Source organism: Argiope bruennichi, chromosome 8 (genome assembly GCF_947563725.1).
Source record: "Argiope bruennichi chromosome 8, qqArgBrue1.1, whole genome shotgun sequence".
Lineage (NCBI taxonomy): Eukaryota > Metazoa > Arthropoda > Arachnida > Araneae > Araneidae > Argiope > Argiope bruennichi.
Genome location: NC_079158.1, coordinates 46,517,924 through 46,542,917, shown reverse-complemented (window position 1 = coordinate 46,542,917; position 24,994 = coordinate 46,517,924). Strand labels below are relative to the sequence as shown.

General features: G+C 24.9%; 1 protein-coding gene across 1 annotated transcript; it reads right to left on the bottom strand.

Annotated features, from left to right (window-relative positions):
• Positions 1 to 35: 35 nt before the first annotated feature.
• On the bottom strand, positions 36 to 24,057 carry LOC129981886 (sphingomyelin phosphodiesterase 4-like). Its single transcript, XM_056092927.1, has 16 exons — positions 23,967 to 24,057; positions 23,294 to 23,377; positions 21,229 to 21,444; positions 19,433 to 19,535; positions 16,873 to 16,931; positions 15,136 to 15,305; positions 13,595 to 13,868; positions 13,073 to 13,218; positions 12,071 to 12,161; positions 11,859 to 11,929; positions 11,396 to 11,519; positions 8,287 to 8,326; positions 7,163 to 7,314; positions 6,846 to 7,067; positions 4,559 to 4,819; positions 36 to 455 (listed from the first exon to the last, which is right to left on the bottom strand). Exons 1-16 carry the CDS (start codon positions 24,015 to 24,017, stop codon positions 120 to 122), a joined length of 2,400 nt encoding a protein of 799 aa, XP_055948902.1. The 5' UTR covers positions 24,018 to 24,057; the 3' UTR covers positions 36 to 119.
• Positions 24,058 to 24,994: the final 937 nt, after the last annotated feature.

Below are 24,994 nucleotides of genomic sequence, written 5' to 3'. Positions count from 1 at the left end.
ACACTTTATTCATAAAAAAAATGACTTTATTATTATACAGCTGCACAATGATATTTAACTTTTAGAATATTACAGTAATAAAATAAATGTTTAATCATTTTTCATCTCATTTTATTATTTTAGTCATCTTTTGTATCAATTGGCACAGGATATATTATAGAAAAGAAAAACCAGAGAACAACGAAAAGTACAAATAGCAGTAAAATACTGGTGATAGGATTAAAACCATATAAGTATAAGCTTAATAGATATACAAAGAAATAGGCAAGTAAGTGTTTGTTAGCCAGAATTCGCAAATTAATTCGAGGTGGTAGATGAACAGGAATCCAAGATACTGACATCATATCCTTAGATTTCTTGACATCAAAATAAGTCACAGGTTTTGACAAAATCCGACGACACATTTTCCCAAGAAGTGAATTTCGACAATAAAATTGTTGAATTTCTGCTGCATACTGAAAGAAATTTTTTATAAAGAAATATGTATAATACAATAGCCAAAGTTACGTTCTATATATTTTATCACTAATTAGGCTAATTTTTGACTAAAACTTTGCCAGTTATGCCAAATGAAATATGAAAGCAAAATGAAGTAATGCTTAATAAAAATTTTAAGATCTTTTTTTGTGAGTTAAAGAAAGATAATTCAATATTATTAACTCCTGAAAAGTTTAAATTGACAAAAGAAGAAAACATTTTAACAGAGATTTGATTTATTTCATGCAACATAAAGTTTCAGAGAAAAATTTTACAAAGGAATAAAAGATTAATTTATAATTTAAAGCATTTTGTAATTAAAAAACAGTTTTTCAAATGTCAATATATAATTTTCAACCTCAAAACTTTTGAAAATTGTTGCATTGCCACATTCAAGGATTGCAAAAAGTCATGTAATAATGTGACAAAAAAAGATATTTCCCTGAAGAGGCAGTTTTTTTTTTTTTTTTTTTTTTTTTTTTCTTTCTTAAGAAAGGAATACAAACAGCTTAAGGCTGTAATTGTTTAATGAAGGATGATGCCTCAAATAATCACAACTTAGAAATGTTAACAATTTAACATCATTTCTGGAAACCAAAGTTACAAAACTGAGAGTATTAATGTAATAAATGTAAGTATTCTGAATTTATCTACAATGAAAATCAGTAATAGGAAATGATTGAGTTATGAATTATTGAAATATTTACGTAATTTTAAGAAGTTATGAGAAATTACTATTAAAGAATATCAATTAACTCAAACATCAATTTAACAGAGTGTGTAGTGTGAAATGGATGCAAAAATTAAGCATCTTTAAGCACTTGTACATGCACGAATACATAAACTCAAGAATTTTCCACTCGTAGGATTTTTTTGTCTTATAATAAATTATAGTTTTTATGAAATTTTTTTTTAAATATCCTGTTTTAAAATTTTTTAATTTTAATCTGTTATTAAAAAACAACTTTTCAAATTTTAATTGATGTTTGGATGTTGAATCATTTATTAAAATCATCATTATTACCCTCATCATCTATTTAAATTGGCAGCATTATCTTCAGCAATAATTAATAGAAAGAAATTCTGAAAATTTGAACTAAGAGCAAACTGAATAGAATCAATATATGTTACAGATATTAAAGATTCAATAATAGGTAAATTCGACAAAAATAAGTTTATAAAATTATTTTCACAAGACATCAGAAGAAAAAATGTTTTGCTAATTATACAAAAAGAAAAAAACTATAATAAATTACATATTAGCTCAAAAAACTTAATTTATTAATACTAGATACGTTGACAGATTCTTAGAATAATTTTAAATTTTTTTAATAAATCAGAAAAAATATAGTTAAATAACTTTTACGTCTTAATAATTTTTATTTTTTTTAAGAGTACAATTTAAAAAAAAGTACACACAAAAAGTAACTGACTGCTTTCTTTCCCTAATTTTTTAAATACTCAACCCAAATTTTAAAATTAAAATGACAAAAATCTCACAGTATTATTTTGTATTGATAAATTAAATTAACTAATGCATACAGCTTTTATTTTAAAAAATTAACTAAATACAACTGTTAAAAAAATTGATTATATAAGACATTTTCTATTCATATAATTTTATTTATTCTATTCATAATACGCATAGAAACAAGAACCTATTATTACAACTAATTAGGTAGGTGAGTAGAGAAACATTATTACAGCTAATTTTATATATTTTAAAAAAATCTCACATTGACAATTTCAGATTTTATATCTTATAAAAAGTTTTTTTTTTTTTTTTTTTTTTTTTTTTTTTGTATCCTACTTTTTTTTAATGTTGTTGCACTTCGCTATGAGTAAAAAATCCTTTGCTAAAATAGCTTTCCGTGACAATTCTTTAATTTCTACAGAGTATAGTACATTTGGGCTGCTGAATATATTCAAGGGAAAGTTGGTAGCATTCATTTCCTATGGAGGATAACCTACAACTGCTGTACACGATACTTTCCACTTTGTGTTCACTAATGGATTTTTGCATCATTCTTTATCGGAACTGAATTCCAAACATATATATTGACTATGAATTTGCTTCTTTCGTTCTAAAAAAAATAGGTTTACAAAGGAGAGGGCAAGAATTTATTGATGAAATGCGAGTGGCTAGCATATTTCTGAAGCCTTAAGACGAAATCCATCAAAATACTATAAGAGGAGGTCAGGTTTTAAAGATGTTAATGGGAAAATCCTTCTATTACTATCACAGTTAATGCAAGCCTGACAAGGCCATCTAAATGAGATGTAACAAGCAGCAAACAAATTCACAAAAGAGTGTCAGAAAATATTGTATAAACACCTTTAAGAAGATGTAAAAATAAATTTTGTGCCATAATATTCCTTATGTTATGTGGGAAGTATGTTAGAAATTTTAACTTTTAAATTGAATTTCTAATTAAAATTTTACAATATCCATCCTTAGTGAGCCTCTAATATCCAAAAAGAAATTACCCACTAAATTCCACGCCCCTTATTTCAGTGATGCTCTATATTAATCAGGGAAATCTTTATATAATGAGAAAGAAAAATTTCGTGGGCAAAAAAATCATGTTAAAGTAACAAGAGAAAAAAAAAAACTTTTTAAAAATGATATAATCTAAATCATAAAGATTTCTTAAAATTTTTTAAAATTTCTTTTAAATTTTAATTAGACCTAGCAGAATTTAAAATAAATAAAAATATCAATTGACAAGATTGGTTCAACAAATGATAATTTTCAAAGGATTGGAGACATTTAAAAAAGTACACCACAAAAGAAATTATTGAAAACTTCCACCTTCAAATTAAAATTTCAACTCACTAGATTTTGCGCAGTTGACTAAAGTAATTACAATCGAAATAAATAATTGTACAATAAAATCCCTCTCGCAGTCGTTCCAAATCGCTCAAAGCAACATATTAATGAGAATGATGATTGAATATACAATGAGACTTCATGGTAATTAGAATAAAAGTAGTTAAATATCATAAATATCTTTCAAGTACGCTTGAGAAAACTTCTCCCATCCCTACTTTTACACACCATACTGTCTTATTTTTCGTTGATCGGAGCTAATCTGTGTAATCTTTAAGAACACACTAAGAGTTGAACATAAAGTCACCAAGCATAACTAAAATAAATTATTTGCTATTTAGAACGCTAATTGTAAAAGAAGTTCAAACGCTATTCTACTTGCAACTAGTTTGACATTATTTCGTATTTCGCTCTTTCAGAATAATCATTGCAATACTTCAATATATGCTGGTGCCCATTGTGGAAGAAAGGAGTGAAAAAAAGTTAATTAAGCATTTTCTTAACATGGGTTGAAACTCTTTTATCCTTTTACCGGTTTTCTTTTTTGATATATCCAGTAAATAAAAATTTATGACTTTTACCGATTTATCGCCTACGGATGGATACAAAAAGGAATATCTTCTTCGCATTTCTCGAGAAAATTAAGCACTTTTAAAGACATTTTATCCAAAATTAAGCACTTTTAATTTGCTTAAAAATGGTTTTCAAATTTAAGCACTTTTCATCACACTGCACACCCTGTTTAAATTTTTAATCAGATGAAAGTATTTTATCAAACATGAGTAGCACATTAACAAGTTTACTGAAGATAAACGTCTGAAGCCGACTTCTTCCATTGTAATTAAGCTATTCCAATGTATTAACACTTACACATGATAAAATTTTATATTAAAAAAAAACCTTTTATAATTTACACATTGTTTAGAAATATGAGAATGTTGATTATTTTTATTTGATAGATTTAAGATAATAATAAATTAACTTTTAAAATAATTTTGTATTTAACTAATTGATTAAATGGGATTACTTAAATATAAAGACAGATTGTACATTTTGTTAATGCATCATTCTTTCTTTAAAAAAAAAACAGTTACTGTAAAATTATATAAATTAAGCTGCACATATTAAATTTGTAATGAAATTCAGAAATTCTTATAATCTTTAGATACAGGCAATCTAAATATATGATTTTGCAGTGAAAATAACATCTTTAAAGTAAAAATTTTTCATCAAGAACATAAAAATATTTACCTTCTCACTAAGCTGTTGTGAGATTTCATTAAAGATGCGAACCAAGAAAGCATTCTCATATGTACGCACAGGTTGCAAATCAGGATTACCGTTATAATTTATGACAGGTTTCTTTTCCTTTTTCAACAGTTGGATCCGCTCAATTGTTGATAATTCATGGAATTTTGAGCTATCCATTATTTCAGTTCTATTGTTGTTAAATGATGAGGAAGTTGAATCTAAAAGATTAGTTGGTGGACTACTCAGTGTTGGGGGTGAGACCTATTAAAATGGTAATTTGAATATTTAGGAGAAAAATCATTAGAATTAAAATTGCAATTTTTGCTGTTTTATATAAATGTGCAAATATATTTTGGTAAAACTTCTGGCAAATTTTGGTACAGTCTCACACAAAGCAAGTAAAAATTGTAAAAAAAATTCATCATCTTAGATGGCTATCAGAAATGATTATAAAATACTTTTAAGGAAAAAGAAAAAATTACTATTACATTTGGTGAGAAATTGTCTCAAAACAAATCAACTTTGGCAACTGTACATTAGCTTAAGTTTAGCCTCTAAGTATTATAAAACATATTTCTTCTCAGGTAGATTGAATCAATAATCATATATATTTCAAAGATGCCCAGTTTTGAAAAATTCTTCTAATTAAAAAAAAATCATTTTAATTTGTCATTAATGAACAAACATTTTGGTTCCTTTGCTTGCAGTTGCCCAATAAAGGATCTTCAAAGAAATTCAGCATGATTTCTTGTTTTCCATTTTTAATTAAATGTATTATTTTTAAAAATATAATTAACTTCTTTTGTGTAAGTTTATGAATTAGGTTTAGCTGAAACATAGGTAAAATTTATTCTGCTAAAATATGTTTAAAGCACTACATCTGTTAAAAATATAATAGCAGAACCATGCTTTTAAAGCATTGCATGAATAAAAATGTAAAAGTTTCCTTAGAAAGAATATGTATATTCTTTCGAAGGGAAGGTGTATCATGATATTCATAAATTATAGCATTCACTTCCACACATATTTTCTTTTTTCTTCTCTTTCCAATTTTTAAAATTTTGAAATCAAAAAAAAATTATGTAGCTATTATTATGTCAACTTTGTCATTAAGAAACCACAGACCATCTTTCTTCAACAAAGTATTTTTTATAAATAAAATTCTTATAGATATTAAAACTGTCATTTTAATAGTCTTTTATGCCTGTTCCATTTATTCTATATATAAATCATTCCAATGAACATCATAAAACAATTAAGTATATGAATGATAAATTTTCCTTTAATGTTCATAGTATTGTAATTTCCCTTTCTTATTCCCATGTAAAATACACAGATTTTAAACAGAATCCTTCTTCCTTAGCGTTTAACTAAGGAAAAAAAAAAAAAGAAAAAGTGCAATGAAATGTTTGGTAGCAGTGAAAATGGTATTAATTGAATTGAGCAACAATTGAATACATTATTAAAAAAAATTTTTAAATGTCAAAATTCCAAAGAAATTTACAATTAAATTACTATTATTTAAAATACATAAATTTTTATATTCTAAAATGGCGTCATCTCAGTATTGAGCAATATTTTTGCAGGTTATTACAAAAAAAAACTTCTTTTTAATCAATCATGACAATTTGACATACATTATGTAATAAAAAAAGTAAGTAAAAGTAGATTGCCAAAATTCACATTACCTTTAATATAGGTAGATATATAACCATTTGAATTTGCAGAAGTTATCATTATGAATTAATATCTTCTAACACATGCAACTATCTATCATAACAATAGTAATTGAGATTGTTGTTAAATATGTTAGTAACAAATATTCTATTTCATAGAAATCAAAAACTATAGTCTTAACAAGACAACTTAATTTATTATGTTTCAAATTAATTTTCATTTGCAGAAAAGAATATTACATTTTTTACTTCAATTTGGAAAACTTATATTTTTTTAGAAATCTTCCTAATTTTCCTAAATTAATAAAATGGTTTTTTTTTGGTCATATATGATGTTCTATAATTAGATTTTTAAAAAAATTGCAGTCATTGCCAGATTTGCAAACAGAAAAAGAAAACTGAAAAATAAATGGTATTTTAAATCTTGAAACATTAGTATATATATATATATATGCTGCAGTTAAGAAATCAAAAAATAGTTATGAAATAGTTAATTTGAGATTGATTTATGTTTAAGCTAAATTGAATATTAAATTTTGCAATAAACTAAAAAAAAGAGAGAAAAAGATACAAAATTTTAAAAATAAATTATAATGAAAAGTAAAACTTACTTCTCGGAAAAATTCACAGAGTGCTTTGGATGATGTTTCTAAGTAAGAAGCAGTCTTGCGGATATCAGATGGACTATTGTCATCAGAATTAATAGCATCATCTGATGTCTCAAAGAAACTACATACTTTGGCTAGAAAACCCTTATTGGAAATACCAATAGTTGCATTTTGTATGGAAGCTTTTTCTCGAGCAGCACAAATAGCAGTAAGAAGATGAGTTACCTGCAGAAAAGTATTTTAACAAGTTAATATATATTTTGCATTAGTCTTATGGGATAAAATAAACGATAAAAATACTCAAAATGATTAAAATTTACCAGCATAAACACAGGTTCACTGAACAAAGGAAGATAACTAAAACCTGTCATTTCAAGTTGTGAACTTTTATGAAATGAGAATTTTTCAGGGGAATGTTGAATATATGAGGATATTCCTAAGTTTGAAGATTTTGATAGAGAGCCTCTTTCAGCTAATTAAGAAAAAAAGAGAAAAAAAAAAAACATATAAGTTATTGGTTGTTACATTAAAAAAAATCTAGTACAATAAACTTATTAATGTAAAATTTTTTTAATTAAGAATAAAAATACAATCTTTGTTTGCCAGTATTTCTTAATAAATCAATAGCCAGCTTAATTTAAGGCATAGATTTTAATAATTGTCATTTAAGTTATGTCAGAAGCACAGAAGTCATTATAACAGTGAAGTAAAATTATATTGAAAAGAAGTGGAAGATGGGGGGAGGGAGAAGATTTGAAAAAAAATTGTCGAAAACATGGGAAAGGTTATTTTTAAAATTTTAGCTAAATATTAAAAAGAATGTTGAAATATAAGAAAATATAACTTTTGAATTATTTACATTATCTGAAAAATAAGTCACAAAAAATTTAAAATGTGTACATTTTGATTTTCAAATCTGATAACAAAGTATATTTAATTTGGAAACTGTTTAGGAGTTTGGTAAAACATATTAAATTCTAAGACAGTGCAAAAAAGATGCAATGTTTAACCACAGGTGAGAAATGTAACTGTCCTATAAGTAGGACACAGGGGAATAATAGGTTAAACAAAACAATAGTTGACTTAAATACACATTTAAATAAATGCAAAATTTTCACAATACAAAAAGGTAACATGTTTCTTGTAAGGCTTGAATGAATCATATATATTAAATTCTTAAATTTAATATTTAAGATATTTAATTAATACATATTGAATATTTAATAAATATGTATTGAATAATTAGTATACGTAAAAATTAAAGCTGCAATTAATTTTAAAAAAATGCAAGTTACAGTTAAAAATGTGTTTAAAAGATACCAGTGCATTTAATAAATTTAAAAGATATCAGTGCACTGAATGCACTTAAGATATATCAGTAAAATGCTTATTTTATATGAAATATATATAGTTTTAGTACAAATAAACAGAAAAGCATTTTTACCTTGCATAATCATATCTCTCAACTCTGATGTACAAATTACCTAAAAGGATTCAACAATTGAATAGTTAATTCCTCGTAAAAGTATCTGCTTAAAAAAATTAAATAAACAAATGATTTTCAAAGTTTTGTAAATGTTTAGAATCTGGCATGTCAAAATTTTTAAATAATAAATATTTATTAAAGATTTTCATTTTATTGTCAGTTAAAGATAAAGTTTAATACTTTTCCTAAGATTATATATTTACATTTCATTTATTTCTATTCATTAATTTTTTTTTTTTAATATTCAAACTACAAATTTTTCTCAAAGATAATTCCTTAGCTGATATTTTATTACTAAGTTTCTAATTAGACAATAAAAATTATATAAAATAGGTTGTTATACCTTCCAAAATTGTATTTATAATATCTTCAACTTTTTATTTTTCTGTTTATGTAAAATTAATTGCATGAAAATTACTTTGACTCAAATTTTTCTTAAGCATATAAGACAATTTAATTCTAAAATTACATTGACAGTGATGACTAGTAAATAATCATGTATATAACATTTCCTCCATCAATGAAAAATGATTTTTTGTTTGGTTGTTGAAATTAACATTCAGTGAAGTATAGGAACAAAATAGCAAAGATAGTTTATTAATGTAAAAATATGAATAATTTTGCAACAGCTCTTTGTATGTAATAGATAACAGAATGTGATTATCTCCAATTCTTCATTTATCATTTTCAGTAATGATGCAAAAATGTTGTTAAATATAGCAATTCCTGAAAACCTTACATAGAACTGTTTGAATAAACAGAGCATTTTGAAAACATAATAAAGTTCTCTGAAGCCTTTATACATACGACTAAATGATAATTATAGCAAAGGGAACATTTAGAGAAAATTACTTTTCATTTGGAAAGACACAGTTAGGACACACAGAAAATATTAATTCTTGGTATGGTGATGGTTCTTCAAGTAAATTAACAAAGAATGACAGTGCATTTGTGGAATTGACAGCCATTCTTGGATAAGCTTGATTATAGGTTTAAATTATTTACAAGTCCCCTTGTAGGATTCTGTGAAATAACTACAGTATATTTTGCAATCTCTTTCCACAATGTGTTTGTTGCTTTTTGTGCAGTTTTTATCTTCCAAGTATAATAACATTATATAGTTAAAATCATTGATATATTTGGCATAAATTAATTAGTGTTGCTTTAACTTCAAAAACAGAATATTGAAATAAATAAAAAATACCAATGTTTTATGAACTTTATGCTAAATAAAAATAACAACGAATAGACAGTATATCAAATACAGAATTTAATCTCATCAGAAATAAAATTTGTATTATATGAAGTTTTTTTTAAAAAAATAGAACGTATAGTTTATTTATGCTTCTAAGGTTCGAATTTCTATATAATTTTAATTTTCTAGTATTAAGCTACTACTAGTATCACATGACAATTTGAAGCTTAAAATAAATACTCAGTTATATCTCAATAAAATTGCTTTCTCAGATTTATATAAAATCTGAATGCTTTCTCACAATCTCTTCTGTCTCACTCTATTTAGAGTTTTGCACAAGTCCCTAACTAAGCCTCAATAAAGAATTTTTGAAAGCCATTTAAGCCCTCTAACATTTATGCATGATTAACAAAATATCAGCAATTAATTAAAAATTAAAATCCATTAATAAACATATAGGACTGTAGCATATTTTCTTTAAAAAATGATTTTTTTTTGTAAATATACTTAAATTTGATTAATATATAATTAATTACTGATTAATATATATAAAATTTTTTCACATCATTGAAACATTTTTAAAATTAAATTAAAGCCCAATACATTTTTAAGGAATCGCATATTTGTACTAAAATGAAATATATATATATAAATTATGTGTTATGTTGTTTGTACGCGATGGACTCCTAAACTACTTAACCGATTTTAATCAAATTTGTGCAGTTTGATCTAACTTAAAAGATAGGATGGTTCTTTTTTTGAATTTTTAATTAGAATTTTAATTATTAATTAAAAACTAACTTTCCTGCCAAAAAAATCTTCATTTTCCCCACCGCCAAATAAGTAAGGCCTCAATTTTTCCCCCCAACAGTCATGAGGCTAGGCTTAAGATTTTTCGGCTGATTATTTGAAATGATTCTATTTATTTTCTTAATGTTTGATGCATTTAAAATTAAACATTGTTAATTAATCGATCTTTTAGATTCATTCTTAAGTACTTTTGAATTAAAATAAAATAGAATAAAGGAAATAAAAAATTTCTAATATGCATAGCGTTACCCCAACTGGCGTAGAAACACTCACGCATTTGCGTTACTGTAACTGGCGTTGAAAATTCACGCATGCGCATTGTGTTCTGATTGTTGACATGACAACCATTATCAACGGATGATTTAAATTATTTTTAGGTTAGTTACATGTTTTTGTAATTAAATTGTATTTATGTTAGTTATATATTTTTTGTATACACTTATAGTTTTAAGTACATCGTTTTTTTAGTTTTTTTTTTTAACCTGTTTTCAACCGATTATTTTAAACGATTCGTTTTATTTTCTTAGTGTTTGATGCATTTAAAATTAAACATTGTTAATTAATCGTTCTGGTCATGTTGAATCTGAGAATATTTTGTTGACAAGTTCTTGAAATATTACATAAATTAGGAAAGATATTCTTTAGTGTCCATAAAGTTTAAACGCTCAGTGACTGTTTTCAGTAATCATATTACAAAAAAATACTTTGTTTCAGTAAAAAATATTATTATATTAATTGCAGATTAATCCTTTCCACTTTAATTTATAGTATAAATTCTACGGGAACCAACAGAAAATTAGAGAGATACATATTACGTTATGACTGAAGGCGTTTATAATATTATGAGTGAATATTATTATATGACTATCAAAATTTGAAGTTTTACAATATTTTGATGAAGAAGCTATTAAAGTAGGAATTGCATAAAATATTTAATTATTAAAATTTTAACGAACATTAAGATTGGCGAACCGGCTGGTCGCCAAAGGTGGCTAGTATATATATATATATAAATTAAAGAGGCAAATAAAAAGTTATTACGTTAAAAATAAGATTCAATACCTTAGTCAACCGGAACAGCATATATGCATTTTTAGGGCAACTTAAATCCATTCGAAGAAATCGTCTCAAAACTTGTTGAAAAATTGTGGTATAAAACAATAAATTTTCAGACATAAATTTATGCCTGAAAAAAGAGGATAAAAAAAATATATATATATCAAAACAAAAACATACATATTTCAATTTTGTGTTAATGGAAGAAGTATGTAACATAATAAATACATTTATTTAAAAAATAATGAAGTAATAAATACCATGTTTATTATAATACAAATGAATGAATGTTTTTTTGTTTTTGTTTGTTTCTTTTTATTTCATGGTTAATTGAATATATACAAATATGTTGAGCATTCTAAGAAACAATTTCCACTCCACTGTTACTGCAAAAAAGCATTTTTTCATATTAATTATTAATAAACCAGAAACAAGAAATTATAAGCCATAAATAAAGTAAGTAACTTACCACACAGATGGATCCAAATCACAATGAATGTATCTCCATGGCTGAATATAACTTAAATAAGTTTCAAGAGGCTGAAATAAGTATAAAAGTAAACAAAATTATTTGATAGATACTACAGCTCTCATTAATATTACAATCCAGTGCTTACTTCTTCATTTAATCATAAATAATAATCAAACATTTTTTAAGAATTTAGATTCTTAAATACTTACCACTCGAAAAGATGCATCTAAAGGCCAATGATCAAATACGGATTTCAGAAAGCAATACATTTCTTTTTGGATAAGCTGAGTCATTCCTAAGCTGTAAAAAGAGTTTTGGATTTTTAAAGGAGTCTTTTAATTATTTTCATTTTTGTTTAACAGTTATTTCTTATTTAGGTTAAAAAGAGATCTTTAAATTGTAAATTAAAGACTAATTTGTTCATATCAATAAATAATTCTTTTAGTATTTTTTAATTTTAATAAGCTTCTGAGATCAGCTCTGAAAATGTTATTTACTATTTTAGGATCCCAGAATCCAAGGAAGGTACATATAGTTCTTCCGCATTATATAACTAAGATTCCTGATCATTTGGTACCCAAGTAATTGGTAAAATTTTTAATAGTTAGTATATTTAACTAGTTTCAATAAAGCTAATTATCACCATATGAAATAAGATCTTCAAGCAAGAGTTATAAATATTATTACTCAAGCTCTATTAGGATTTAATTTGAAATCACTTAAACAAGAAGCAATAAATATATATTCCAATAATAAACTATATCAAAATTGCAAAAATTTAACTACAATTATTCATATATTAGAACATGTTGAATAATAAATTTGGCAAAAAATTTTTTTAATATGATTCACGCTTCTATTCTTTCAAATTTTTCATGAATTTTTAGAAAATATAAATGGTAATAACTTATATCACGTTTATATATTACAATTGATTCATATTTTTACATGTTTCTAATACTAAGTTTTGGAAAAAAAAGTTAAAAACAGTACACCATTTTAAATAATCCAATAAAGAAATGGTTATGTAAATAATACACAAAAAATTAATTGTTGTTTAGATAAAACTAAACAATAATAAAATAAGCATAAAGTAATTAAAAATATTTTTTCATAGCAATTAAACACAAAATAACAACATCCTAAAAGCATCATGTAGCAATTTTGTTTTAAGTTATGTTTAATATATTATGCTTATATAAAAATTTTACCTTTTTAAACGACCTAAACTATCAATCATTATTTGTCCATGTCCAGATGATTGACTTGAAGATAGTGTACTGTTAAAAAAGAAATGGAGATGCTTGACCATTATTCTCACCATCCAAATATGATAATGGCTAGGAATAAATGTTTTCTAAAAATAAAAACAAGCTCGCTTATTGATCCAAATTTTGGAATTTTTGATCAAAATCAAATCAAATAGAAGTAAGTATTATATTGTATTTTAAATTCAAAGCAAGATAAGTATTATAGGAATGACAACTTTATGTTAAAAATATATTCAGAATCATTATAAAAGTACAGATATATATTTATACATCATATAATTCTTGAAATTTTCTTCACTTACATTACTATTTCCATATGTCATCTTTTAAAGTATTTAAAACTCTTATTTTGTTTTCTTTATAAAATTATCTCCTAAATATTGATAATAAAAATAGTTACAAAAGAAAAGATAACAATTTGAATAAATAAAATACAAAAATAAAGAAAAATTTACACTTTACCGGCATCAAAACATAGGAGTTCTTTTGGTGGTCCAAAGAATTCTGATTTAAATACATTTCCTTTAGAATTAAAACAAATGTTTCTGATCTCCAACTTTCAGCAGGTGAATTACCAAATCCATAAGAAGAGTTTGAATTAGGTGATGCAACCATTAATACAGTTCCTTTTTTAAGAAGGCTTGGTTTTTGCTTAAGAGGTGAAAGGAAATCTGGTCGACCAGGGCTTATGGTAGGAGAGTTGAGAATTTGAAGATGATCAGATGAACCATGAATACTGTTTAAAATGTTATTCAATTATTAAAAAAATAAAGTTTAAAGAATAGCAAAAACTTAAATTATATACTTGGAGTGATTATCTACTCTCTTGTTTGAGACACTAATTAATAACCAAGATGTATTGAAAAATTACTAAGCAATTTTTCCTCCCTTTTTCCAATTCAAAAATTTTAGAAGGAAATTATAGAGTATGTTAAAAATGAGAACAAATTAAATCATTACATTTAGAAAGATATCATCATTATTTCAGTGAATATAAAAAAGATACCTATTTACTTAAAAATGACTAGTTATTGAGGAAGTGTTATCAGCGTAAATTAATAAACTCCATGACTTTTATTTCGGCACTAAAAGCTCGCTTCCATAAAAAATAGACATGAACAATGATCAGCATTTGCATCTTATCATCAATGAAAATGAATGAAACTTACATTTTGCCACAGAACAGCACATAATAAAATTAAAATTTGCTTAAATGCAGCTAAAATATTTACACCAATAAAAGTAGAATATAAAAAAATATATAAGATTGAATTGGAAATTGGGTTAATTTATATCTCTGGTGCTATTTTTTATATAAAAATTAATTTTTTATATAAAAATTTTATATATAAATTACTGCAATTAAAACCATTAATTGCATGTTTTTGTCTTCCATGCACAGCTTTTTATTTCACTATTCAGCTAAAATGATGGGAAACCCACTACATCTAAACAGAGAAGCTTTAATTTTCAGGGTATTTGATCAAAACAGACAATTTGTTGAGGGAGAAAAAACTAACCCTCGTTTCAAATATGAATACATTTTGTGATAAAGGTAATTATCATAAAATGTATTTAAAAATTCATCATAGTATTTTGATCAAAATACTTCATGATTTTTTTAATTATTATTTTTAGAAAATAAAATGTGAAAAAATAACTTTAAAATTATGTTACAAGTTATGGTGATGAAAATAAATACATAACATTTATTCAAGCAAAGATTAATATTTCAACTGACTCTCACATATATGTAGAAATTTTTAATAAAATTTTACATTACCTCATAATGTGTAATAAAAAAAATTATGATATTATTGATATGAAGATACTATATTTTAAGACATTGCATATAAACTTTTGATTAATTGTTTCTTTAAATAAGATTATTTAACTATGCAATTTTTAAAAAAAATATTTGCAGATGGCATTTACAAAATGTACATAAAGACATGAAATTTCCATTAAATAGTATTGATTGAAATCCTTTAAAATTAACAAACCTGCCATAACTTGATGACAATGACGATGTAAGTATTGGAGAATGTTGTACATTTGACTGTGTTTGATAAAGAGGCACAGCTCTGTTGTCAGTTGGCAAAAGAGAACTGAGATAATCTTCTAAAATGTGAGCATATAGGGTATCTTGGAGATTGATATTGCTCATTGAGTTCTGCAAACCAAGATAAATTATTATTATTTTACAAAGAAAAGTGTAGCAGCAATTTTTATTTCATAAACATACATGATATAATTTCTAAATACTTTCATGTAATAAGTTTTTAACATAAAGAAAAGTTTCACATTTTCATTTAACAGTTAAGGAAATTTCATCTGGTATCCACAGTATAATTTTTTTCATGAAATGGTGCGGTAATTGTTGAAGGTTTTACATCAACATTTGAAATCATATAATAAACTTTTACTGGGGTAAAATGAATGCTATAAAAGTTATTCTTGGCAAAATTCAAGTAATCTCTAAAGTAAGTTTGGTAAGTAAGTAACATTTCATGCTGACAAAGTTGTTTAATAACAGAATACACATATTTCCTAACAAATATAAATAATTCATAAAATCCTCCTTTATTAATTGAGTAAAATTCAATTTGTTTCACAAAGCATTTACCATAATTATTCAAATTCTCATTGTATTAATATGAAATTTCTTAAATATGTATATAGATCAATGAAATTGTGTATTGTGTCAATCATTTTGTTACTAATTGTGGAATTGCAAAAAGGAAAACTTTCTCAGAAATATATTTTAAATATTCAAATTTTTGAAATATTTAGTACATAGTATTAGCCTGCTTTTAATTTTTCAAAGAAAATAAAAGTGGCAGGAAAGGACAAATCACGAGAACCATTTGCATTAGTAAAAATGATTATAAAAAATAATTAAATATTATATACCCAAACATTATTGATATAATAGATTACTTCACTCTTACTCCTGGTACATAACTCAAATATCCAATGTAAATTCATTGCCAACACTATTCTGCCTCATTAATTTGTTTAATCACTAACTAGGATAAGTTAAAATAAATTATATACTACTTTCTCTTAATTTTGTTATCCTTTTAAAATGAATTCAAGATATGATAAATTTATTTTTTCTATGAGAAACTTTTTAAGTCTAAGAGTTACAATTATATATCAATATTTATTTCAGCTGTAAAACTATTACTGTCTCCTATTGAAATATGTAGCCCAAAATAGATTTCTGTTTGCATTTCTTATATTTATGTCCATGATTTGACTTTAAAATTCATAAAAATTACTGAAATTATTTTCAAAGTTCAATTACTTGGCATTCATGTGAATGATAAGAAGCATGACATGTCATTAATATAAACTTGAAAAATTTTAATATTTTATGAGGATATAAAAAATTTGAAGAAAACAAAAAGTATTCTAAAAAATGGGAAAACATTAAAAAAGGAATATAAGAATGTGATAATATTATACATAAAATTATATTTATATTTTTCTTTTCTACTTATTTTTATTTTCTGGTAGTCCATTGGGAAAGAATATAAAATGCACTTGATGAATATGAATATCAATATTCTTTAATCAACTAAAATTGATAAAAAGTTTGATAGAAATAACTCAATTGCAAATAAAATTAATATTTCCAAACAATTTTATACTAATTATTCAAGGGATTTTAAGAAGAAACAAAATGTTTTCAAAAACTATGACAATTTTAAAATATAAAAAGTAAGATTTCTCACCTTTAGAGTTGGATTCACAATGAAATAAGTGAAATGGAAAAAATAAAACTCAAAAGCATCTGAATAATAATTAAGAATATATATAGGATAAAAAATACATTTTGGTAATTGCAAATAATTAGCTTAATATCAATGCTGTAAACACCCAAACATTGTTACAAAAGTACATCCTAATAATATAATATTTTTCAACAGTTTTGATGCATAATAAATAACAGAAACATTATTGATTATATATAATAATCACAATAGCTTCAATTTTTACATAAATCAAAATTACTATCTTATTAAAATTTAAACACAATTTTGATTCATTACAAATACCTTTGAAGTTCAATTAAGTAATAAATTTATTCTGATGACTGATAAGAGGATTAATTGAATGCAATTCAATATAAATAGAAATTAATTTTTTTCAAAATTATTACAAATGAAATTAATAGGAAAAAAGTAATAGCCAATATATATACATTAAGTTGTAAGGGCTATTATATTGTGATGGTTACACATTAAATTTAGGAATGTAGAAAGTAATTAATAATTAAAAAATGTTGCAACAAATTCTATGATTATATATATATATATATCCTAAAGCACTTGTGGATTAAATGCCAATAGTATGCATATATCATATACATAATAATTTCTAATTAATTTATTATTATTATTTCAACAAAATTAAAATGCTGAATTGGCAAATTTTTTTTCTAAATCTATATAAAATCATACTTTCTCATAGTCTCTTTTTCATACCTTGTGCCCTTTTATTTGGTTTGCTGTATTATGCTCTTGCCATGCTTGGAAAAAGAATCTTTGTAATATTTAAAATATGGCTATTTCTTTACAATTATGAAGAATAAAAATGTTAAAGAACTATGTCTGCTGCTTCAAATCATGTTTTACATTTATATATATACATAAATGGAAGACAAAATCTTTCCCATAATTTATCATTAGCTACACAGCTAAGCTAATTATTTTGGAATGCAATGAAAAAAAAAAAAAAACCCTTGAACTGATTTTTTAAAAAATGTATGTCATGTTTTCAAATCGATGTTTATCTTAGAATGAAAAAGGAGAATGCAATGAAAAAAATTAACTGTTTTGGATCAGATGATGGGAGTGAATCGCATGATATTTTATCAGCAGTTAAGAAGTTAAACACAGCGTTCAGTTCCAAGCACCAACAATCTTATTTAAAATTGAAATTGTTTTATTGTATAGAGCTTTTCTTGATAGCACTGAAAGATTATTATTCATCACTGATATTGTTGTCACTCTTTCTAAGTGCAGATAAAGAATTTTTTTGAATTGCACTGGTTTATATCTTTTCCAGATCACAATTAGATTTCTAAATTGAACCTAAAACTACAAAATGATGATTCTGATTTTATTAAGTAATTGTATTTATAATGCCACTATTTTTCAGCAATAATAACACCCATAAGTTAGGAAACATCAAGTTCAAGAAATACATAGATTCATCATACGTTGATATTACATCAACCTTGAAAGCCATTAGTGGTCTTCTTTAAAACTATAGCATATATAACAGCAATACACCTTATTATATTATGATTGATACAGTCCTTGACATTTACTAAATGTTTCAATTACTTTAATAAAAGACTATACATTAATAAAGTACATTCAGTATATTTATTCATATAAAAAAGAAGATATGCTAAAGATTTTTAATTCAAAAATTTAAACTTTAAAATATGGACAAAAGGAAAATTTGCACTTTTAAATGATAATTTTAATGAAGAAACAGTAAAGTATTGCCCCTTTTTTTACAAGTAACTAAAAGATAAAGTCTGTGGTTCACTTAATATTAATAGAGCTATTTTTTAAAACAGCACTCAATCTTCCTCTCATACATGGGATGATTAAACAGAATACCATGATTAACCACATGATTCGTGTAAAAGATTAGTTAAAGAAAGGGAGTAAATCTTAATCATTTACTGACATGGCTGTTGCCTCAATCATAAGCAAACACAAAATTCAGTAAGTACAGCATTTTTAGTTTATAATGAAAAGGCTAAAATATTAATAACTTTGAATAACTCATAAATAAAAAGAGCTGTATATATAAATAAAAAAAATTACTAAGCAAATTCTTTACCTTTATACTAATGCATCACAAATTTTTCTTTTGTATTATATAAAACTGAAATCCCAATTATTATGAATGTAATTGTAATTTGGATGAAAATGGCTGGAAGTAATAAATTACAATACATTAATGTCAAAATAAATTAAACATTAATAGCAGTTGTGAATATAGAATGTTCCTTAGTACAGATTTAAATTTAATAACTAGTTTGTAATTCCTAATATTCATATATGATTAAAAAATTATACTAAATTTAATAAAGGCACCAATGAAAGTTTTAAAAAGAATAATGGATATTAATTTATTCTCAGAATGTTAATAATATTAAACTCTTTAATAACAGTTTTATAGCATGCATCTTTCTCACATATATTTAACCCACAATTAAAGCAGAAAATACACATGCTCAATTAAATATAATCTGTAAATTTCAAAGGATACTCAATTGCAGTGTTGATGGAAAAATACCTGGATTTAGTATTTGAAGTTTGTTTGCATACAAAGCAGGAACTTTGCCTTCTTGTAACATTGTTTGACTTGGAATCTAAAGAGAGAGAGAGATTATTTACTCTAATATTATTACTGTTACTTCACAATACATTCTAAATTAAATTGAAAAAAGCTGTTGGAAATCTAACAACATAATTATGATAAAAACAAAGATGCATACATTTCTAATTTCAATATAAGGTAGTTTACAAACAATTAAAACTAATATACAAAAATATTAATAATATCATAAATAACTGAAGTGATTATTCATTCCAAATAATTTTTTAAATAAAGCATTCCTGTTTTAAAAAATAATAAAAGGAACAAAACAAATGTTATTCCTTAACAATAATTGCAAATAAAATTACAATCACAAAAATTAGCAAAGGGTCATTCCTATTTATCTCTTTAGGATTTGTCAAATTTAATATCAGGCATTATATTTATTAGTTTAACATCTTGTGTTGAACAATTATCAGTTGGCAAGATTGAAATTCCGATTAGGTTCATAAAAACTAAAACTAAGAAAATTTATTCCTCCATATCTGGATTTCAAAACAGCATGACTGTCATATCATAAGGAAGGAAGGAATGAGGTTTGTTTTCCGGCGTATGCTCCTGAACGGATTCTTAGCTTGTGCCGGGTTTACAAAAATCAAAACTCGAATATCACAAAATGTCATATCATACATGCCTAAGAAATCAAAATGTGTATTATTATTATTTCTTATGCATTCTGATGATGCCATTGATGAAAATGATAAGAAAAAACCAGAAATTAATTCAGTTTTATAATGCACAAAAGAAAGTGTTGAACCAGTGATGAAATGTCATTATTATATTCAACAGCACAAAAAAACTAACAAGTGGACAATGTTAATTTTTGGTTGTGTGTCGAATGTCACTACATTTAACATACTAGCATCAAAGAAGATCACTCCCTTGTAAAATTCAAGTAGAATTTGGTATTATTTCTTATAAAGCCACATATAAAGATCAGGAAAAATATGCAAATGCTTCCTAATGCACTTTATGAAATCACTTCCAGTGGGCCAGAGGATATCACATCAAAAAGATCAAAATAAGACTAAGATCGATGTGTTATAGATCCAATAACTAAAAGCAATAAAAAAATTTCTTGCTTAAAAATGTGATAATTTTACTTTCAAAAATCATTTTTCTTATGTTTGCCAGAAGTGTGTGTTGGTTTAAAAGTCTTGATAAAGACATAAAATTTAATCAGAATTTTTACTTAAACCTTAAAAATAACTTCTAAACTAAAGAAGCATACTTTCTTATTGAATGAATGCACTTTATTTATAATCAAATAATTTTTTTCCCTATTTGCAGCATATATTATTTATGAAACTGACTGAGGTGACCTAGTCAATCTGCATGATCTCCAATGTTAGAGTCAGTTGCACACCTTATGCTAAATTGAATAAAAAAGTGGGATTTGGATTTTTTTTTAAAAGAAAAGAAAATTTTAGAATAAAATAGTATGGACTAATTTAAAATTAAACATAAGGAATTAATTAGGATTTAAATTAGATTATATATACACACACACAATAACATTAGCATCCATCGCAATATACTTATTTTTCAGAAATCTTATTATTCAATCTTTTAATAAATCACTATAGCAAATACAATAATTGCTAGTATTTTGGCACTATTATCACTGCACATATTACAAACTGTAATTATCTGAAAAATATTGCTGTAAAAATTATCCAACTTACGGGTAAACATGCTACAGGAAATTCAAATTTAGGGCAAAATTCTTCAGTGAATTTCGTTGCTATCCTTAAAATAGGGCCATCTGGTGCTAAAAGCTTTCGGAAGTTATCAAATTCCTTTATTTGAATATCCTTGTCAAGTGTAAGAAGACCCCAATCTATTCCAGTGCGAAAACCAAATATGTTTTCGACTAAAGAAGGAAACACATACTGAAGTTCCTGAAAAATAACAGAAAAACACAATAATGAAAATTCATCCAAAAAACATAGCACCAAATATAGAAAAACATATAAAATTACACAATTACAACTTTTTAAAAAACATTTATGTATAAACAAATTCAAGAATAAAGAAATGCAGTACAATACAATGATTCCATAATACAAATGATACATTATAGAAATGATTATTTTAAATTATATTTTCAAAACAAAAGTGAAAAATTATGATTAGAAAAAAAAATGCTTTATGCATCAAAAACATAATTTTGATTCATTAACATAGAGATGTGAGCCTTTCAAAGCAGATGTTATTTAAAAATAAAACAGTGCATATAACAATGTCATAAAACTGAAAGCTTGCCACAATTATTAATTCATTAAATAAATGAATTAATACGATAAAACCTATTGTTAAAAATCTAAATGCAAAAAAAAAAAAAAATCAAGACTGCCAATATTATTAGGTCAAGTAATTTTAAGACATTTTAGGAAGTGATATGATATGTGAATACGAAAATTAAGATTGCCAATATTATTGAATTCAGGCAAACAGCTGATTCACCAAGAATATTGGTTATATTTGATTTCTGATAAACTGTTTAGATTTAACTTCATGTTCATAATTCTGCCAAACTGTCTGATATTAAAGCTATGTTATTTTCATAATCTTAATTAAGTTCTGTCTATTTTGTACATAAACCTTTTTAATGGAGGTGGCCTCATAGCATCATAATGCTATTTTTTATTAGTCTTGTAATCTAAACATATTAATGAGAATCCATCATTTTAGGTTTCAACAACATATGATGAAACAATGAAAATGGTTTAAGTGTCCTGCAGTAATGTGATCTATTGTTGAAAATTAGGCAAATCATTTTTTAAAACTTGCCAAAATTTAGAAAAAAATTCAATTGTTTTAAACTGGGATCATAAAAATGAGAGTATCTTAAAATTTGAAATGATGTAAAATTCCTTTTTGTGCATGAATTTAATTAATCAAAATTTTAGCTCCGAGATGCACATTACCACCTATGAGCCAAATTTGGTAGTTGTAGGTCAGATGGTTAGGTTGTAGAATGCCAACAAATATGTACACAACTTTATTATTAGTAGAGATAGATCGGTAATAATTTCAAGAAGTTTTAAGCAATATAATAATGTGACTTAAAAATATATTTCGGAACATATATGTCTCAAATACTTTAAAAAATTTAAAGAGGTTTCTGAAACATTATTTACAAGTTAACCAACTTTTGAATTCATTAGACATTCTATCATATCTTTAATTCGGATACGAGTTAATAAGCATGTTTAACCGTTTACAGAACAAATTAATTTTCATATTACAATATGTGCATATCCATACATAGAATGAATTAACTCAGGTTATATCCTTAAGTGATTAAATAACATAGGAAAACTCTTAAAAGCATATTTTGAGAGTTCTATTAATTAAAGAAATTATATTTTTATTATTAAGAAGGAATTTCTCTTTAAGAAGATACCACTCTAATGAAGAAGAGCATCTTTTGATCAGTAAAAAATTTCAGTTATGTATATATATAAACTGTTGTAGGAACCATAAATTAATTCCAAAGCAGATATTGTTCTGATAAATTTAAACTACACACAAACTGTAAGTACAGAATTAGAAGAAGGAATGCAATTCAAATACAAAATACAATGGGAAACCTCTCTGTTTGCACAAATAGTATTTGAAAGGTATATAAATATATATTAAAAGCATAATGAACAAATTCATATCCAAAGACAAACTAATAAATAAATAAATAATATGCATATATGTATTTAACTAACAATATGCATAAATATATATATATTTCACCTTTAGTTGTGCATCCTGCAGCAGCTGAGTTAGAAACAGACATCTGTCATTCAGTGGATTAGTTAAGGCAGTTTGGAAATTTGTCTAGAATGAAAGATAAATTATCCTTATATCCACTGATGATATGAAATAAAAAATGTGATTTGCAATTTATTTTGAAGCAGTTCTGCAAAAATGTGAAATGCATTTTTTTGTTTTGTTTTTTGATCAGTCTTATTTTTTATTAATTCACGATTAATCAGATCTAATTTAATAAAAATTTACAAAACAAATACAGACTGTAGAATAATTATAAATTGTTTTCATCGCTTTACCAAATAAATTCTTAAACAAATTGACTTATAAAAAAAATCAGAAACATAGAACACAATGCAATGGTATACACAACATACATACTGTATATAAAAATTATTAAATACTTTGATACATGACCAAAAAAACAACAGAATATTTTGAAAAATAAAAATGAGAATAATTGATAATTATCAGTTTATATATAATAATAATATTTTATTTAATATAAGCTAATAGCGGTAGTAATCTAAAGCATGCGCCTCCACAAAGTTTTCACAGGTTAAAATAACAAATTTACAAATGTATATAAAAATTCAATTTTTAATTAAATTTCTATTCACAATAAAATGTTTAATAAAATAATACGCCAGAAACGTACAAGTAATAATTGATACGAATGAGTATTTCCCGTTATAATACTACCCGCCATTGAAATCGAAATATTGTTTTGATTTCAAAACAAGGATGTTGCCACTTACGAAACTCAAAGGTTTACTGAAAGATATTTAAAATGTCTTTCATAGCTTAAAATGCAGTTTCTTAAGTAAAAAAAGAGAAAAAAAAAAAAAAAAAAAAGATGGAGATATTTGACGTGGACAGCATTCTATATTGGTACACTCATATTCAAGAAAATTTGATTTTCAGTTCACTGTTTATTGAATATTTTTTATCTTGAAATGTTTTTGCTTAAATTTTAAAAATTACCCATAAACGACATGAAAATCCATATACTAAATGTTATAATTAGAGATGCATAATCCACGATTTTTTGAATAACAAATAATATTGCTATTTTTATTTTTAAATATGAGTTCCAAATATCTGTTATTTCAATCATATTATTAATTAAAAATTATTACTTAATATTAAATATAAAATTTATTAATTGTAATTAATACTTAATTTACAAATTTAAGTAATGTGTGATTGAATTAATTTATTTGTTTCATCTTACTTCTTAATTTTTTTCTTCTCAAAACTATTTATTTAATTTATTTAGTAGAGTGAACCATTTTCTGGAAAAGATGAGTTAATAATATATGTCATTTCTTTAAAATGTTTACTTTAGTCCTATATTCTATTAATAGATGGCGCCAGCAGTAAACAGAGTACATGTCAATCGTGTCACGAGCTATTAAAAATGATCTGTATGGAATAGTGCATCATCAAATACGAATATCGGTCACTCCCGTAAAGTGGAGCGGTGACTTCGCACTTTCCAGTGAAGCCTCGCACTTTCTGATGGAATCACCGCTCCGATAAATTTCAGTGATATGCAATTCAATGATACGATACGATAATTCCAATAACCGGTCCGTTCACTTTTCAATCCAATCACAGATTTCTTTCGAGAGCTTCCATTGGACAGATCGTATCGATTGTTACTTTCCAGTGAAGTCACCGCTC

What these genes read in the sequence shown, in the direction of transcription:
- LOC129981886 (XM_056092927.1), bottom strand. Translation starts at nt 24,017, where the DNA reads ATGGCGGGTAGTATTATAACGGGAAATACTCATTCGTATCAATTATTA. An exon ending in TCCATCAACACTGCAATTGA is followed by an intron (nt 16,932 to 19,432) that starts GTATCCTTTGAA and finishes ATTATTATTCAG; the next exon opens with ATGCTTTTGAGTTTTATTTT. An exon ending in GAGAGATATGATTATGCAAG is followed by an intron (nt 7,315 to 8,286) that starts GTAAAAATGCTT and finishes TTTCTTAATTAG; the next exon opens with CTGAAAGAGGCTCTCTATCA.